The following is a 19,193-nucleotide window of genomic DNA, read 5'->3' on the forward strand; positions in this document are numbered from 1 at the left end:
TCTGAAACAGAAAGTACTTAAAGAAATACCATTAAATGAAAGAAATAACAAGTGTAAAAATAATATTTTTAGTATAATCTTGGGATCCAAGGGGATCCAACATAGCATCCTCCCTCTCCCCCTCCAAATGTGGAATAATTTGAGAAATTTTTTCAAAATGATGAAGGATTTGGGATCATAACATGACCTTATAACTGATAAAACTGATACTATCTGAGGACACATTGGCTTCCCAACGAGAATTGAAAATGATGTCTATATATCCACACCTTACTCAAGGTCCCAAGTGGAAAGGGAAACTATGCTTGCCCAGATTTTCCTTCCAAACCTCTCAAACAGAAGACCCCCTTCTCTCTTCTAGGGTAGAATGAGTGAGAGAATGGAGAGAAGCCAGAACAAGACAGTTGTTATGACTAAGGGGGAGTTTGGATTCATCTGAAATATTTGGATTTTTATACTGAAAACATAATCATGTATTAAGTAATTATAAATAAGTAAAATTAAATTCACATAAATACTTTGAAATTGATTTTAATTGAGTGCCTATAATGATTAAACTCAAATTTATAAATACAGATTTGTGTTCATTACACCTCTATGATTATAGCAGTTGCATATGTAAGCTTCAAAAAATGCTGGTTACATTTTTAATCTCCAAAGCAACATACAATGGGAAACATGTTCTCAATATCACCTTTTCTTTTTTCCTTTTTTTCAAGTTTTTTTATTTATTTGAGAGAAAGAGGGTGAGAGAGTGAGGAAGGGGGAGGGGAAGAAGGAGAGAGAAACTCAAGCAGAGCCCACACTGAGCGGGGAGCCCAATGTGGGGCTCAATCTCACCACCCTGAGATCATGACCTGAGCCCAAACCAAGAGTCTGTTGCTTAACTGATTGAGCCACCCAGGTGCCCCCAATATCACCTTTTCTTTCACAGATCAGTGAAATAGCACTTAATTTCTCAAAATGAATCACCAACAATAAAATGTTCCTCATAAATTCTGTTGTCCCTGTCTTCCTTCTGAGAAAGGATATTCTTTATTTTATTTTATTTTATTTTTTTTCTGACTTATTCAAAAAGACTTCCTCCCTTAGCCTCATTCTAGACCATAATCTCTCCGGAGAGTCTTGAAATTCTCTTATTCTAGTTGTGTTCAACACACCAACATCCCCACACTCATACCTAATATGCACAAAGTCCACTACCTCTAAACATTTTTTTTTCAATTGAAAAATGATAAAGGAATTTTCCTCTGACTCTGGAGTACAGTGTGCTCTGGGACAATAAACTTAATAAAAACATTGGGGTTTCAACAAAATCAAAATTAGAAAGGTGAAATCTCCTTGGAATAGTAGACTTTACCTTTTGTTCAGTCAGAAAATGGTCAGGGGACTCTAGAAGTCATAATAGCAATCATTCAAAATTCAGAATGTGCCCCAATCACATGTTTGCCTGCCTTATGGAATTTTATCAATTCTTTTGCTTAAATGGCCATCTTCTACATTGCTGTTCTTTGCTTATCTGACCTGGAGATGATCCCTCCTCCACTAAATTCTTACTGGTTTCCGTTGTTGATAAGTGAGGCTTACCTGCCAACATCCCTCTCCATGAGCTAATCTCTGCCTGTGTCATATAACCCATGTCATTGGAACTCATCTCATAGCATTAATATACTACTTCACTATAATTTCTAGAGTCCTTCTAGAGTTCAGTTTGACAGAATTCAATTTGATAAATTTGTTCCTTATATTCCAAATATTCCCAACCAGTTTAACTTGCCAAAAGATTACCGGTTTCAGAGTCATTTTTCCAGTGATAATTTGAAAGTGGTTACATCAAACTGGTGGAGGAAATGTTAATCAAGAATTGTTTCTCTGGGGGCACCTGGGTGGTTCAGTTGTTAAGCATCTGCCTTTGGCTCAGGGCATGATCCCAGAGTCCTGGGATCAAGTCCCACATTAGGCTCCTCCGATGGGAGCCTGCTTCTTCCTCTCCCACTCCCCCTGCTTGTGTTCCCTCTCTCGCTGGCTATCTCCCTCTCTGTCAAATAAAAAAATAAAATCTTAAAAAAAAATTGTTTCTCTGTTATGGGGTGCCTGGGTGGCTTAGTCAGTTGATTATTCAACTCATGGTTTCAGCTCAGGTCATGATCTCAGAGTTGTAAGATTGAGCCCCCAAGATCAATCCTGGTGTTCGGCTCCATGCTCAGCAGAGTCTGCTTGAGTTTCTTTCCCCCTCCCTCTCCCTTATCCTCTGCTCCTCCCTCTGCTTGTGCTTTCTCTCTAAAATAAAAAATAAAATAAAATAAAATAAAAGAATTGCTTCTCTTCTAAATCTTATTTGTCAAAATACCTCTTAGGCTTTTAAAACATGCACAAAGCTTGTTTAAAAAAAACTATAAATTTCATTTAATCTAATATATGCTCACTATACAAAAAAAATCATAAAAAACATAAAAATAAGAAAAAGGCATCTTAGGGGTACTTGGGTGGCTGAGTCGGATAAGCATCTGACTCTTAATTTCTGCTCAGGTCATGATCTCAAGGTCATTAGATGAAGCCTGACATGGGGCTCCATGCTGGGCATGAAGCCTGCTTAAGATACTCTCTCCCTCTCCCTCTGCCCCTCTGCCCCATCCCTACCACACTTGAATGCACACATGCTCTCTCTCTCTAAAAAAAAAAAGGAAAAAAGAAAAAAGCATCTTAATCCTACCATGCAGGGATAAGTGATACAGAAATCATCCTCTTACCTGAGATTTTAACTGAGTTATAGATATTTATAAAGGAAATAATATAGCAGTGGTACTGCTTTATTTTGAGCTCTCCTTTCTATTTTCAACTAATTGTGCTTCCATCAGTGCCTACTAATGAAACACATTTTTGTAAATCCCCAAATCAATAACATTCAGTACATAAAATCATGATATTTTAAAACACCAATCTCTGGAGTCTCTGAATTTGAAAGAGATGTACAGAGAATATCAACATGGAAACATACTAAGTTTATTTTCCTGAATAATACTGAATCAGCAGAGCATGGAGTTATTCCGGTTTTGGTAGGAATACCACACCATTTGTGTGACAGCAAATATTTATGTTAATGTCACCTTTCAATGGAAGGTGGTCTGACTTAAGCATATTGAAGGCATATTGGACATTTTTCTTCCTGTGGTGCAGGAAGCCTCATATCTGCCTGACCATTATATCCCCATAAGGAGAGAGAAATGGCACAGAATGAAGGAGGGAATCAAACAATAAGGCAAAAAAGAGTTTATAATTAGAAGTGGTAAGGAAAGGTAAATACAGCAGTGAGTATGGTGCTATTCAATTTCCCTCAGAAAATTTGTGTATCCATCAAGATTTGTTGTTGTTATTGTTGTTTTCACCAAGGTTTTTATTGGACTATATTCTTTTTAAAAATTGAAAGAAGAGATGAGGAAGATACAATCACTGGTGTTAACATGATACTTAAAGCTAATGCATAGCTAAAGTTATTCACTCTCTGACTCTCTTGTCTGCTTCCCCTGCCTCACCTCTGTCTCCTCCTCCCCCTTCTTCCCTTCTTTGTATATGCCTAAGCTATTTTGGGAAACGTGTTTATGGTTTCCCAGGAAACAAAAGGATTTTAAAACCCTGTGGATTATAGAAGTTATTTCCTGTGGCAGTAAGAGCATATGTTTTCTTTAATCATGCATAACACAATCCCTAGAGACAACGCTTTATAGGAAAAGGCTAGCCACATTGGAGATATAAAAGAAACGGTTCAAAGTTGTGAGTTCAAAATGCATGCCAACGTTGCCAAACTTGGTGCTCCTGTGTAGAATCATGAGAACAAAGAGTACAATTTTGAAAGTGGATTTCATTCTTGTATTTTGTGATGAAAATATCAACAAACAAATCTTCCTATGATTCTAACTGAATGAGTCGCATTTCACTTTTTAAGGAGTGATGTGATCATTTCTTTTTCTACTTTAGAATAGCCTCAATTACAGAGCTCACTTGGAAAAATAAGCAGTTAATTTGAATTAGGTGAGGTACGTTCTACTTCTGGCTTTGTCACGTAAAGTCGTGTGGTCTAAATAATGATCATGTCTCTAGACTTCATGCCCCTCCACTGCAGAGTGACAGGGCATCTGCTTCGAGGGGGTTGGGCAGAATTCTCTGACACAACTCAGAACACAGCCCTGCCAGAGTACCAGAAGGAATGGAGACTCGGCTCTATTCTCTTTGATAACTGGGAAGTCAGCCTAAACTTGTTTGCTTCATTGTTTATCTTTATCTCAGTGGATGACCTTGCCTACTACTTCAAAGAGATAATTGAGCATTCAGCTGCTGAATTATGAAATCACAATTCCCATATCGACAGCTTGCTGTATTCTGCATCTATTTTAACTTTCTATCTAGTCACAGAGAGAGACCTGGTACTCCTCTGCTTCAAAAGCTATCCTTCAACCAAGGCTCTTCTTTTTCATTTTCTCAGTGACTGCCCCTTCTCTTTTGTAACCCTCCTGTCTCTTTCTAAAGGAATTCCTAACCTCTTGGCTTCTTTCTTCCAGACATAAACAAGGTTAAATTTCCTGTCATTTAAAAAACTAAACTAAACAAATAACGATTGTGTATCTCAACTGTGTCCACTCTTACTTCTCCTGCGTTTATCTTTTTCTTTAGGTCATCAATCAATATTATGCTATCAAATTTGAACACATATATTTATACCAAAAATTCACTTGAAAAGGCTACCAGTAATCTTCCATATTTCTTTTTGTTTTTATGGCATTTTTTTTTATTGATCATTCTTTCCTTTCTAAAACTCTTCTGTTAGGTTCTGTGACATACTCTTGTGTTAACTCTCCTTTTCTTTTACCATATCTGACTTTTTTTTTTTTGCCAGTACTTCTCCTTCTGCCTATCCCTTAGATGATATTCTTAAAATAGTGCTTTTCAAATCTAAATGTGCTTATGAATCTTCCAAAGGGCATGATAAAATGCAGATTCGGATTCAGTAAGTTTGTGGTAAAATTCAGACCCTGCAGGTGTAACGATCTCCAAGTGATATTGTGCTGGTTAAAGGGCCACATTTTGAGTAGTGGTGCCCTCAGCAGGGAAGGACTTTTCCACATCTGCATGCCCCAGTGATTACAGGTGTGCTATGCTATCCACAGCTCAGCCTGAAGTATGTGAGATGGGGTCTGGGGCAGTAGAGGCTTGATGACTCTGTGTCACCAGGCTTCTTTGCTTACCCCAATGGAATGAAACATCTGTGTATGCTCAAGTAGCAAAAGTCCTGCCCCAGAATGTTAGTCATCCAATCTGATCTATGCCCAGGTGCTACACTCCCTCCACTGTGCTGAAGTGTTTCATTATCTGGATATCTTAGAGGTATCACATTCACTATACCTATCTCAAACTTAAATTAAGATACTTTTCTACATGGCTGGTCCTCTTTTCGTATGTTCTATTTGTGTCATGGCACTATTGTTCACCCAGTTACTAAAAGTATGATTATGAGAATTATCCTAGACTCCTCTCTGTTTCCCCACTCCCAATTAGTGGACAAGTCTTTTTTTCCTTTCCTTTTTTTGTCACTTCTTACATCTGCTTCTTTCTCTCCATTTTTAGGATGTTCTATTGCACTGACCATGAACTACTTTCCTTGATGCTAGTTTTGACCCTCTCCACCATCAACATCCTTTCTTCTGAGTTCTCCACATTACTCCTTCAGTGATATCTCTGAAACACAATGTGATCATGCTCCTTTCCTACTTATAATAGTTCCCTTCTGCTTCAGCTGAAGACTGAGTTCCATAGGGCAGAATGCAAAATGTGATCTGGAGCTTTCTGATCTCCCTCAAATGGCACTTCACAGAAGTTAAACATGCCACTTCTATTTACAACTTAGTGGTCGCAACTTGGTCACAAGGACACACAAAGCTGCCAGGGAAACTGGGAAATCTGCAACTTCTTGGAAGTGTTTTTAAATAAAGCCTCTATCTCTTTTCTGATAACTGGAAAATAACTATGATGACTGGATCAGAGCATCTAGCTTGGATGTCAAGGAAGAAACCCCATGTTAGGGGTGGCAAAACAACAAGGTAGAAGGAAGGATTGGTAAACTCCCATTCCAAACTTGGTCTGCTCACTTCCATTGTTCTTTTTCTTTTTTTAGTTTTGGGAAGAAAAATAAAATCTGTCTTAAGCCAATATTATTGTGCACTTTCTGCCACTCACAAATATGAGACTAATCGGAACTAACAATAGCAATAGAGGACTGGTCTGTTCCTCCTTTGTTGATTTTCCTGCCACTCAACACCTCTCACATCTACCACTACAGGGGATTTTAGGGGAAAAAAATAGGCCACTAATATTAAATGAAGTGAGAAATAATAGCTGTAATGCTTGGCACATATTTTCTGTTAAAGAGCAACTATCAAATTTCTGACTATGTTAGTCAAAAAAATTTGTACTCTGTCGATGGATACAGCTCTACAAATTACATTTTTAAAGTAGCATATTAAATACTATCACTCAGTCTATAGAAAGGACACTCGGGCCCTCAAAGACAGTACTGAGACCTGACCCTGAGTCCTCTTTCTCTAGAGATTTTCTTGTTTTCATGTGTGCACACAAATGTATACACAGAGAAGATAGAATGCAAGAAAAGTTAATTTAGAAAACATCTAAAATAGACTAGCTACTTCATATATAGGTATACATATCATCTTCTTTTTATATTTCTTTTTAGTTTGAATTTTTATTTGCTCTAGAAACTTGTTTTTTCATATCAATTAAACTTTTCCAATGTAATCTTTGCTGTTTTTTGACATATGTGATAATTGTGCACATACACACAGAGGATAGTATACACTCTGGCTTTTTAAAGTAGAGCAAAATTTTAAGTTCACATGTTATTATTTAGAAGGACATATTTAGGCTACACAAAAAAAAAAAAACCTAATTCCCTACTTAGTCTCAGGAGGTACCAACTAAGGTCTGCAGCATAGTCAGTGTCTTTGATGGTTCTCATGTCATTTAAGATTCACAGGAAGAAAGAAATACCCTAAATTTCAGGGATTTAAAGGGGAAAAAAAGGATTTCACAATCTCTTAAAGTGGTTTAAGGTTATTACAAAGAAACAAATTAGTCAGATGGGAGATAACTAATAATTTTATCCATGTAATGCTCTGCTACCACTATTTTTCCCAATAATTAAAACAAGAGGCTAGTTAAGGACACAGGAGTTTCATTTATTCTTATCATGCAGTGGGATATACTGTACAAAGTTGGGTCAGTGTTTTAATAAGGGTAAGTCTTTTCCTAAAAAGGAATAATGTAAGAACTGGTGGGAAATATTACATAATGCATATTAGAGTGTTTTATAATTTTTTTAATAGAAAGAAATGTATGGGGATAGATTGTTTTTAAGTTTTGAAGGTCAAGATTTCATTACATATGCCATTATTCCTTCCCTTGTCAGGAATGTAACCATTTGTTTACAGAACTATGAAGTCATAAATCTCTTCTTTTCTTTTATTTTTGTTTTATTTAATCTGCTGGTAATTAATTCTGACATCAACAGGAAAAGCAGATATAAGATACCTTATTCAAATATTTTTTCCCTCATAATCAAACGATGACAACAAAATATTTTGTTTAGAAATAGAGAAACAGGGGTGCCTGGGTGGCACAGCGGTTAAGCATCTGCCTTCGGCTCAGGGCGTGATCCCGGCGTTCTGGGATCGAGCCCCACATCGGGCTCCTCTGGTATGAGCCTGCTTCTTCCTCTCCCACTCCCCCTGCTTGTGTTCCCTCTCTCGCTGGCTGTCTCTATCTCTGTTGAATAAATAAATAAAATCTTTAAAAAAAAAAAAGAAATAAAGAAACATATTATTTGATTAAACATTTGCTTATGTTTTCTAACATCCTACGATAGTCGCTATCGATTTTTCCTATAAAATTAGTCCTAAAACAAATTAAGCATGGATTTATTAGAAAAGAAAACTTGGGGTTCCCTGATCGAATTGTTACTATGAAGCTTTCAATATCCTTCATTTCACATAGAAGCTGGCCTGTTACCTCTACTAACAATGTTCTTCGTGCCTGAAATGATCTCTTTTTTCTGCCCATTCAAATTCTGTCAACTGCTTAGGGTCCATTTAAATTCCTTTCTTTTTCATGAAGAATATCTACTCCTTTCCATTCCAAAAAAAGTTGTTTTTTTCCTCCCTATATAGAATTGTTACTATCTGGGTAGTTGTTCACGACTACCTTCTTTATAATTGTCAACAAAAAAGCAATCATTGTTCAACTACACTTTATCAAATAAATAAAAATAATTTAAAAGTATGTGAATAAACAGATTACAAAGCAAAAACAAATACTTTGTGTTACCAATGGTCTCAGTTCATCTAGGGAACTGGAATATTGTTAGTGATTCTGATACCAGAATTGTGATAGGTATAATAATAGAGATGTAAATATGAGAGTATGCATCATTTATTTGATTACTATGTAGGATGTTCATTTATGTCTTCTCTTTCCAGGGCAGAGATCTTATAAAAAGTAGATAATTCAAAGTTATATATGATACAAAGATAAATATATTTTATAGATGCATGTATATGAACATTTTGTATATACATTTAATAGTTATTTTAATAACTATTATTATATGAACCATTATATACAACCATTATTATATGAAGTGTTATTTCCATTTTTCCAATGTTTAAAAAGGAAGGAGCTACCACAACATGAAAGCTTGGTACCGCTTTATTTAGTAGAGGTGGGGACAGACCCCAAATAGGAACAGGTGAGGCATCAGTGAGTAGTGAGAAAATGAAAAAATGCAGATTATTTTTTTTCCTGATATTTTTCTGTAAAAGAGAGATAAGAGGTGAGTGGGTAAATATATTACCACAGAAAAATAAAATTAGGAATAAAGAAAAAACAAAGCATCATATCTCTCACGGAATTTTCTCCTGAGTGCTAGAAGCAAAGAAAGTCGACATGGTATTTTTAGTTGTGCCACGAAAGAGTTATTTATTTGGAATTGTCAATCTGCTTTTAGAAATAAAAACCATGTCTCATTCTGAAAATAAGTGAGCACTTTCAGTGTGCTAGACACTCTTTCAAGCACTGGAGGTAGAACTGGACATCCATTACTGTCCTGCCCTGAAGGACTTCACAGTTCAAACTAGAGGTAATAATCAGGTGATTACCACCATCATTTCCCCCCCATCAGGATCTGTGCAATGAAGAAACTGGGTGCTTGGGAGCACGGAGGTAGCCTCACCTAGACCTGGGGAAGATCAGAGATAAAGTCTTCAAAAAGGTAAAGTGAGTTGTGGAGAAATTAGCCAAACAGATGGAACTCACATTTTCCTCCCAGTCATTTAATGGAGGGCCTGTAAGTGGTCATTTTACTGAGGTTCATATCACTTATCTTCTCCCAGGTCCCTATCTTAAAGTATTGTATGGACCGTCTGAACCCCAAAACAACAAAAACAATACCAACAACAGTAACAACAGGACCAACTGCTTTCTGATTTTGCTCACACTCATGGACCATTAATAACAACTTACTTTCTTTTCTTTTAGTAGCATTTTACTTGTTACTACAGTTTTCTGCCAATTAGTTTTTATTTTTAATAGTAACACGTTCTCAGCTTTTTATACATATCCCTAACTCCTGTATTGGAGATATCCAGAGCTAACATAGGTACTAACTATTGATATCCTGCTTTATCACAACTAGAAATTTAACTTTAAAAAGAAATGTGAACTTTTTCATTTATCTAACATCAATAACAAAAGAAAGTCAAGAGAGTCTAAATCATAGAAAAATAAATAAATTTTAAATGATAATAACTCCAAGATTCTTTTTTTCTTTTATCTTTTTTTGTTTTTTTTTCGGTTTTATTGAGAAATAACTGACATATATCGCATACAAATATTGAGGCCTGTATAGAGAAAATTTTAAAGTACAGCATAGTGGTTTGATATATCTATAGTGAAATGATTACCACAATAAATTCAGCTAATGTCCATCTTTTTTCTTATAGGTACAAAAAAAAGGAGGAGAAAGATAAAAGAAAAAGTAAAAAATATTTTCCTTGTGATGAGAACTGTAAGGATTAAGTCTCTTATCAACGTTCCTATATATCATAAAACAGTATTAGCTATAGTCATCATATTGTATATTATATCCCTAGTGCTTAATTATCTTTTTTGGGGAGGGGTGTTTGAAAAAAAACTTTTACTTTATTTTTTTGATGTTTGGTTGTTGTTGTTGTTTTTAACAGAGCCACCCAGGCACACTTACTTACTTTTAATTGAAGTATAGCCAATACACACTGTTACATTAGTTTCAGGTGTACAACATAGTGATTTGACATATGTTATACTATGCTCACCATAAGCGTAGCTACCATTTATCACCCTACAACACTTTTATAGTACTATAGACTATATTCCCTCTGTTCTACTTCTTATCCCTGTGGCTTATTCATTCCATAACTGGAAACCTATATGTCCCACTCCTTTTCATCCATTTTGCCCATCCCCCCACCTTGATACACAAAATAATTTTAAATGAACAAAGATACCCATTATCTAAGGGAACTCTTGAGTTGAATCATGTATAATATGAAGAATTATTTTATGATATGAACCACTACTTTTTAAGGAATTTTTTAGCTTATATATATTTTTTTCTTTTCTTAAAAGTGGGGCCCATCATATATTTTTTCAGTGATTCATCAGTCTTATATAACACCCAGTGCTCATTACATGACGTGCCCTCCTTAATGTCTATCATCCACTTACCCCATGCCCCCAAAGGAGACATACCATACCATACATGACTGTTAATCATAGGCAACAAACTGAGCGTTGCTGGAGGGGAGCGGGGTCCAAGGTTATTTTTAAAAGATAGTTGTATGAAATTATGAAAGCCATCTAACCATGGTGTTAATAGGAGCAGTAGTGATTCGAAATTTATTGCTGAAATCCTAGTGGTTTGGGGGAGCCATACGTGTTTATGGAAAAAGATATTGGTAAAGTACTCTAATGCCTTAAGGATTAATTTTTCTTACAGAGTGTCAATGGAAAAATGACGTTAACTATGTTTTCATTTTACAAAGTTGCAAAGTCCTACTAAGATCCAAACAAGTAAATACTTCCTCTATTGATTTATTTCTAGGTCATGATTCAAAATAGTAAAACTATACAACTCTAGTCTAAGCAGCATCATAAAAAAGTAGCAACCATTAGATAATGCATTCTCAGTAGGGGTGAGTGGAGTGGGTGGAAGTTTTATATTGGGGTAAAAAATCATATTCTTATAAGCATAAAGCCTATAGACACACACACACACACACACACACACACACACACACACACACCATATACCAGAGATTATATATACCATACATGAGCAAATATATTGCATGCTGTGGTATTACAATTCCATGAAGACTATTAGAAAAAAGTCTAAAAATATCTTAAAAGGCTCTTTAGAAGGCAAAAATGGAAAAAGAAAAGTTGAGAAATAATGCATTATATAATACAAATTTTAGTTTCTCATGGTGATAATGAGAAGGAAATCCATTACTCTTCTACTAAATGCTGCCAGAGTAATATCTGAGATTTATTTCATCTTTTATCTTTTATGAGATCGTGAGCACAGGCTCCCTTTTTGCTCCAAGTAATAACACAGATTTAGGTAGAATTCAAATCTAAAGTCATGGGTAGGTAGACAGATGTGACAGACAGATGTTATCTCAGTGCTTACTTGCTGTTTTCTATTTCATGCATGCATGGACATTGATTTAAGTATTATACAGGTAAAATAAACATCAGAAACAATCCTATCATCATCATAGGACTTACAATTAAGAGGGAGAGAGAAGACTTGCATGAAAATCTAAAACACACACATACCCTCCATAGTGGTATTTTGTTAAAAATTGAAGTTCTGTTTTCCCAGGATTTCACACACATTGCTCCATAAATTTTTATAAAGTTATAGAGAAATTCAGGTAGAATGCTGCAGTCACTCTGAAACTGGAGAATCCAAGCTTCCTTCATGAAGCAACTGCACAGAAAATGTTATCAATTCAAACCATGCCTCAAATAAAAGCACACTTTCCATGAACAGTAGGATCATTTTAAGTGGAGAAAAAAGTATAAAACACAAGTGGAAAATACAGAGACAAATAATTTTGGAGGCCTGTATAGGGAAAATAAAAAGTTTACTTTGGCCAAGAGAAAATAGAATGACATTTTAGTAAAAATTAGTCAATAAAAATTGATCAAAATTATTTGATAAATATTTTCCTTCTGAGGTAAAGGCATCCTTATTGCTAGAAATTTTAAAGTTTATAGGATAACCATCTGTTAGAAATATTTTTGAGAGATTCTCAAATTATGTAAGATATTGGATGGACCAGTTACCTCTAATGTAAGCCCAATCATCCTACAGTGCTGATGGTTGTATAAGAGTATCAGAAATATGTGTTCAGCAGTAATTTCTTTTTTAAAAAAAGATTTTATTTATTTAATTGCGAGAGAGCGCAAGAGAGAGCACAGGTGCTGGAGAGGAGAAGCAGGCTCTCCGCTGAGCAGGGAGCCTGATGTGGGGCTCGATCCCAGGACCCTGGGATCATGACCTGAGCCAAAGGCAGATGCTTAACTGACTGAGCCACCCAGGTGCCCCATTTAACAATAATTTCTAATTTATGGCAAATGTTTGATGCACTCATAGAGAATTCTTCATCATTTGCCTGAAAGTTATTCCGTTCAATAAACTATTTCTAGAGGATGTTAATAACAGTTAGATTTTATGCTATTCTTACTTATGCCACTGAAGTTACTGCTTTTGCACGTTAAATTGTTGTAGAGGTACTGGTAATACTTCCTCCTAAAAGTATCTCTAGTATGGAGATTATAAAAGAATTTCAGAAATGCACTATGATGAAGCTGCTTTTTTTTTTTTTTTGCCATTGTTTACTTTTCTGACATCTGAGAATTCCAAACTTAGTTTCCTTAAAATGCCTTAAAATGTGGTTGCCTGTAGTTAGAATAGCTTTGTTTTCTGCAACTGAATAGCTCATTCTATTCACATACCTTCTGTTTGTTGCCAAACAGTTGATCCTGTCTTGGAATTCCTGCCTTAACTCCAAAATCATTTCTCTGAAGATGATTCATATGTCTCTATTCCTGACTCACTTCCCCAAGCAAAACAAAGCTACAACTGTATCATTCTTCTAGAGGGAAAGACAAACAATCCACGTTTCCACGTAGACATTTACCTACACATTAATTTATTTTCAATAAATACTTTTAATCCACTATGAAGATAATCATATGCAGAAGAGTAAGAGACATATTTGTTGGGAGAATCAAGAAGGATCCACTATATATCATTCAGGAAGTACGGAAAAGTAAAAGATGTACTTTCTCAAAATAATTCCATAAAAGTCTCCTGAGAAAACTAAGTGGGTGTAATGTATCATCTATGATTGTGAAATTATGAGAGTTGAAATTAGAGCATTAGGAGTGTCTATAGAAAAGTTTTAGAAAGATACTGTTGATATGAACAGGTCTCTAGGATCAACTGTATAAAACTATGATAAATCTGTGACTTTGTCACTTAGTTATAATCAATTTTACCTCCAGTTTAACTCAGGGCTCTCTGTATACTTCTCTGTGCCCTACTTTATAAAGTTTTACCCTTATTGCATATACATATTTATTATTTCTTCTTTGCACACAGAATTATCACCTTCATAACATTTTGACTGTTAAATCTACAGTTCAAGCATCATCTCTGCATCCCCAGCTGATGGCAGGATACCAAGATCTACAGCTAGCATCTCAAACTCAAATACCCTAAACCAAGTTCAGTGTTTTCTTTTCTTCCAACAATCCAAATCCTCTACTTGGTTTTCTTTCTTTAAGGAACCCATATTTTGATGAAAAGTTCAAACATGGTTTTCAAATTCTAAAACAAAGAGATTACCCTTTTCTTCTTGTAGTTGAGCCATTATTGTTTCTTTATATAGTTCTTACTATTACTAATTATTATTAGTAATCTTATTGAGCTATTTTGAGCCAAGTTAAAAGACCATTCCTGTTACGATCACTATCCCATTATAATTAAATTATTTGTTTCTAAATTTTATCCATATTCTATTGTGAAAGGAAACTGTTACCTCTCCATATTTCTGCAGGTTTATTATTGGAGTCAGCTCAGTAGTTGTTGCTGGTGCAATATGAATGTAAACCATAAATCAGAATTTCTTCACTGAATTTGACCATCACCACTCCTTAAGCATACTATATGCCCATTATCATTTCCTTTATGTCTCATTTCTGCCCAGTGAACAAGCATCTTGAGATCCAACACAAGTACCAAGCCTTCTAGATAGTTTTCCTACCTCACATTTCCAAAACATTGCTGTTTGTGTTTTGCTTTTATTATTTGGTCCTTGGTATTTTCTTCCCTGCTGTGTTTTAAGTTCCATGATGGGAGAGATGGTAGTTCCCAATCAGCTAAATTGAACCTAGCACAAAAATTTGTGCACAGAATTTGGTAATCTTGTTGAATTGCTTAACATTACACATTATATACATATTTGTTAATTGACTTGCCTCAGTACATAATTGTAGTTAAGGGAAGAAAACATATATAGCACAGGAAATACTTTGCAAGCTGTTTTCTGAATCTGCAGGGCAAATTGCCTGAGGCACTAAGCAGAGAACTGGGCCATGATCCTTCTATACTTGGGAAAATATATGATTATTTATAGACATAAAGGTAAGCAGCATATATTATGTGTAACATAATTTTAAAAAATTATATAGAATCTTATTACTGTACCTGAATAAGAAATCTTTGTGGTAAAAGTTTATTCTTTGAAGTCCCTTTTTCTTTAGTATCTTACATAAGAAAATAGAGCCAACATTAAAAAGGATTTTTCCCCATGCTCCAAAACATACCAAAAGCAAAAACAAGAAATTCTATGTCAAAATGTTTTTCTTAGGCTTCAAAGTAAACCAAGAAAGCATTTTATTTGTGATTATCATGAAGTCTGAAATTCACACATTTAGTTTTTGACAGAGTGTACCATAATTTATTCAAGTAGCAAGTCTGTGTTGGTATCAAATTGTAAAGATGAAAATAAAATTGTATTTTATGAAAATAACCAATTTAAATGAAATATTTTTGGCAGTTCTCCTGTTTTTAGAATTTGTTCTGCAAGCTCCTCATAATCATCACCTATTTGCATTTCAAAGGAAGATGAACACTCATGTTTTGTTCTTTATTTTATTAATATGAGTACTAGAACCCAAAAGCCTAGAAGGATTGTTTCAAAAAACAGCAATATCTGAGCAAAGTGTGAAACTTTTAAAAAACTTTAGTACTAGGATATTCAGATTTTTCACATCTGTTTACACAATTTTCTCACTTGCACGTTTTAAAGAATTATCTTTTTTTAAAATAATTCCCCTTCAAAAATTGTATTTTTAAAATACCTGATGTATTCTGGTAATGAATACTTCTAATTGTATTAAAGAAGTAAATATTTTTGTTCTTCTGTTTTTGCCTTAGTAAAACTCATGTACTAAAAGGTAGAAATTACGCCAAGATAAAAGAATTAAAATGTCATCTGTGGGCCTGCAATAATAGTCTAAGAAAATGCTAGAAATGTTTATAATAATAGGCACTTAACAAACTTTGTACTAGTAATAACAACAGAAACCCTCATGCATTGCTGATAAAAGTATCAATAAGCACAATTACTTTGGAAAATTTGCAATATCTAATAAAGCTTAACATACTCATGCCCACCTTATGATCCAGAAATTCCTGTGCTAGAGATAGGCTTTGACTCAACCCATACTGCCCCCAAAATGCATGTATTCACATGTATTCACATGTACTCACAAAAAGACATGTTCAAGGATATTCATGGCTGCAGTAGCCAAAACCTAAAAGAATACCCAAATATCCTTCCTAGGACACTGGATAAATTATAATATCGTCAGGTAATGGAATACTATACAGCAATGAGAATAAGCAAACTGTTGCTCCATGCACTAATATGGACAAATCACATAAACATAATGCTCAGAAAAAGGAAGCAGACTCAAATAAGTATTTATATAAAGTTCAAAAACAAAACAAACCATACTTATTGTTCTATAAGTCAGGATAGTGATTATCTTTGGGCAAAGTGGTACCTGGAAAACGTACAGCAGTGGGAGGGTGAGTGCAATTGTGAAATTGACAATTCTACTTTTTTTTCTCCCCACAGAGTACTTATCTTTATGTGCCTGGCTTATTTCACTAAGTGCAGAATTTCCTTCTTTTTAAACGCTGAATAGTATTCTCTTGTATTTATATGCCCATTTTTTATCCATTCACCCATCAGTGGACATTTGATGTTTCCATACATTAGCTTTGTGAATAGTGCTGCAATAAAAGTAGATCTCCTTGAGATTCTGACTTCATTCATTTAGATAAATAACCAGAATTGGGACCACCAAATCATATGATAGTCCTTTTTTAGTTTTTTGAGGGCAATTCTACTTCTTGATTCATGGTCTTTTCACATGAGTGTGTTACCTTTGAGAAACTTTACATGGCAACTTATTATTTGTGTACTTTTCTGTGTGCATATTATATCTCAATAAGATTTTTAAAAATCTTTAAACCTATCAAAAGAAGTTCGTACTAATAAATAATTTAATTAAAAATATCTACGGTTTCCAGTTGTAGTTCTTGCCTCCAAATTGTCCTAAAAGAATATTTCTAAATAAATTAAAATGATATATTTGTAAATTAATACTAAATACTTTTTTGTCTTTATTTTTTCCTTTATGTTTCCTTATAAGAAATAAATTTAGTGAATAAAGAATAGTTTTCATAAGGACATTTATTTTACAAAATATTTCCAGTAGAGGGAGCTTCACTTTTTTTTAACTATAAGAAATTTTCTTTTAATAGCCATCACTGAAAATAAATACATTTAAGTTTTTAAATATAATTAAAGCTCTTCACAGAGTGGTGACTTACCTTCATCTAAGACCAGTCTAAGAGAAAAATTTTATTCAATTTATCAAAAAAGAAGAAAAACCTGATGATAAAGAATATATATACCGTACAAACTTCTATACTGGGCATGTGTTTTTCAGGGGATTACATCTTTGGATTATTCATAAAAAACATTTTTATTACACTTATTTAATATTACTGAAGATAAATTCTTATAATTATGATAATCAATTTGAAATAAAATTTTTGTGAATTTCAATGAAACTAGACAAAAATCAAAGGATTTACTGATGAAGATTTTATATACCTAAGAATATATTATAACAAATATCATAGTGAATTACCATTATACAAATTTGACCTTATTGACCAAAATGGTTTAGTTACTGACATTAAACTTCCTAAATCTAAGTGTCTGTCAACTAAGTTACTTTGATTTCTTTGGAAAAAATATGCATATTATCATCTAAGATACTGAGAAATAATTATAGTAAAATGATTCATTTCACTTATAACATGAATTTTATGCTCCTTTCTATGAAATTTTTGTAAATATAAAAGTTCTACACTCTTTGTTTTTATCACTATATATAAAATTTGTGACAATTGTAGTTACAAAAGTTTACAGTCATATTAAAATATTTTTCACTGAAAATATCCTAGTTTACAGTGGTTCAACCCTATACTTCAGAAAAAAAATAATTTCAAAATTATAGTAACCTTCACAATTAGTTCCTGTTACTACAGGCATATCAGAATAATATAACTTTCTTTAAGGCAGTTTTTATGACATACACTATGTTTTCTAAGGTGCCTAAGGATGAAAAATGGACACAGCAACCCAGAAGACAATATTTACATACTTAAAATAGAAATTAATATACAGTAACTTACTTATTCTAATTATTTGATTTCAGTCCTCTTGAAAAGCTTGTGGGCCACAAAAATGGAAATCTTAGGGTAATTATAATAGTAAAGTAAAATTTACTTTGGTGGTTCAAAAGTCTATATGAGCATACTCTTGCTTATATATTGTTTGATTAAGAGTAAGGGTTAAATTATCTGATCTTTTGACTAGTCTCTCTTTATTTAAAAAAATAAATAAAAAGGAAAGCCCACCAAATATGACCGGACATGATAAGCAAATTACATGTCATAGAACAATTTTATTCTTCAGCAGGTTTCTTATAATATCACTTTCTCCAAAAAGATTATTTTTGACATAGAACATATCTAATGATTTATTTATGATTTTGTCTTCATGTGTTACCTGAACTAAGCTTTTTAGACATGGTGCTTTCAAGGCCTTAAGTGTTATTTATTTAACTTAACCTCTGGATAATACCAACAATGTTCAGAATTTCTCTGATCAGTAAATGCTTATGTTGTAGATTTTTTGCCACTTAAAAATATTATTTCTAATTACTAAATATTTTCTAACTTTCAAAAAGAGAGTAACACTCAGAATTTATATTTCACTTAGAAAAAAGAAACTCTATAAGCAATTTGAGAAAGAAAACCTAGGTTTTGGAAGTAATTTTTCTAGGGTATATACTCAGCTGCAAATAATATGAGGCCAATTACTTAAAAGCACTAATTAGCGAAAATAGAACAAATTTACATGTTTTTAGAGGTCTTGATAGACTCCTGGACAGTTTTAGATAGAAAACAATGCAATTTAAGGGATACTTTCAACAAGTCAATTTCGAATTGCATTCTTGACTTCATCAATAACAAGTGGTTGCAACCTAGCGCACAAGCTTAAATAGTTCAACTGGTAAATAGAAGTGGACTCACCTGAGTAATAGTGCTGCTTCCCAGAAGTAAAATCCCGAAACTAACGTCCGAAAGTGTCTCACGTGGGCCATGATACAGAGAGATTTTCACGATCCTGAAATTAGTCTTATCCAAGGCATGGGGGACGAGAAAGCCAGGAACGAAAATGTGCAATCTAACTCCGTGTGATGTTGCAGGAGACGAACGCCTGGAAAGCTTCAGCACCTTAGACAGCTCCCCGCAGTCAGTAAAGACCTTTTCTTTCAAACACTTGAAATTCCCTTTCGACCCCTGCTCTGAGCATTGAGCAGAAGGAAGATTCACAGGGTACAAATGTGCAGGTGATTTATACAGTGAA

The 19,193-nt window shown here is 34.1% G+C and overlaps 1 protein-coding gene across 1 annotated transcript in view; it reads right to left on the minus strand.

Moving 5' to 3' along the window:
• Positions 1-18,927, minus strand: part of GLRA3 (glycine receptor alpha 3) — a 178,876-nt gene extending 159,949 nt beyond the window's left edge. The window contains exon 1 of the mRNA XM_045799380.1: positions 18,857-18,927. Within this exon, the coding sequence (XP_045655336.1) occupies positions 18,857-18,927 (71 nt within the window). The remainder of the gene's footprint in view (positions 1-18,856) is intronic.
• Between the last annotated feature and the right edge of the window lie 266 nt (positions 18,928-19,193).

Source organism: Ursus americanus, chromosome 13 (genome assembly GCF_024610735.1).
Source record: "Ursus americanus isolate L20-20 chromosome 13, mUrsAme1.1.p, whole genome shotgun sequence".
Lineage (NCBI taxonomy): Eukaryota > Metazoa > Chordata > Mammalia > Carnivora > Ursidae > Ursus > Ursus americanus.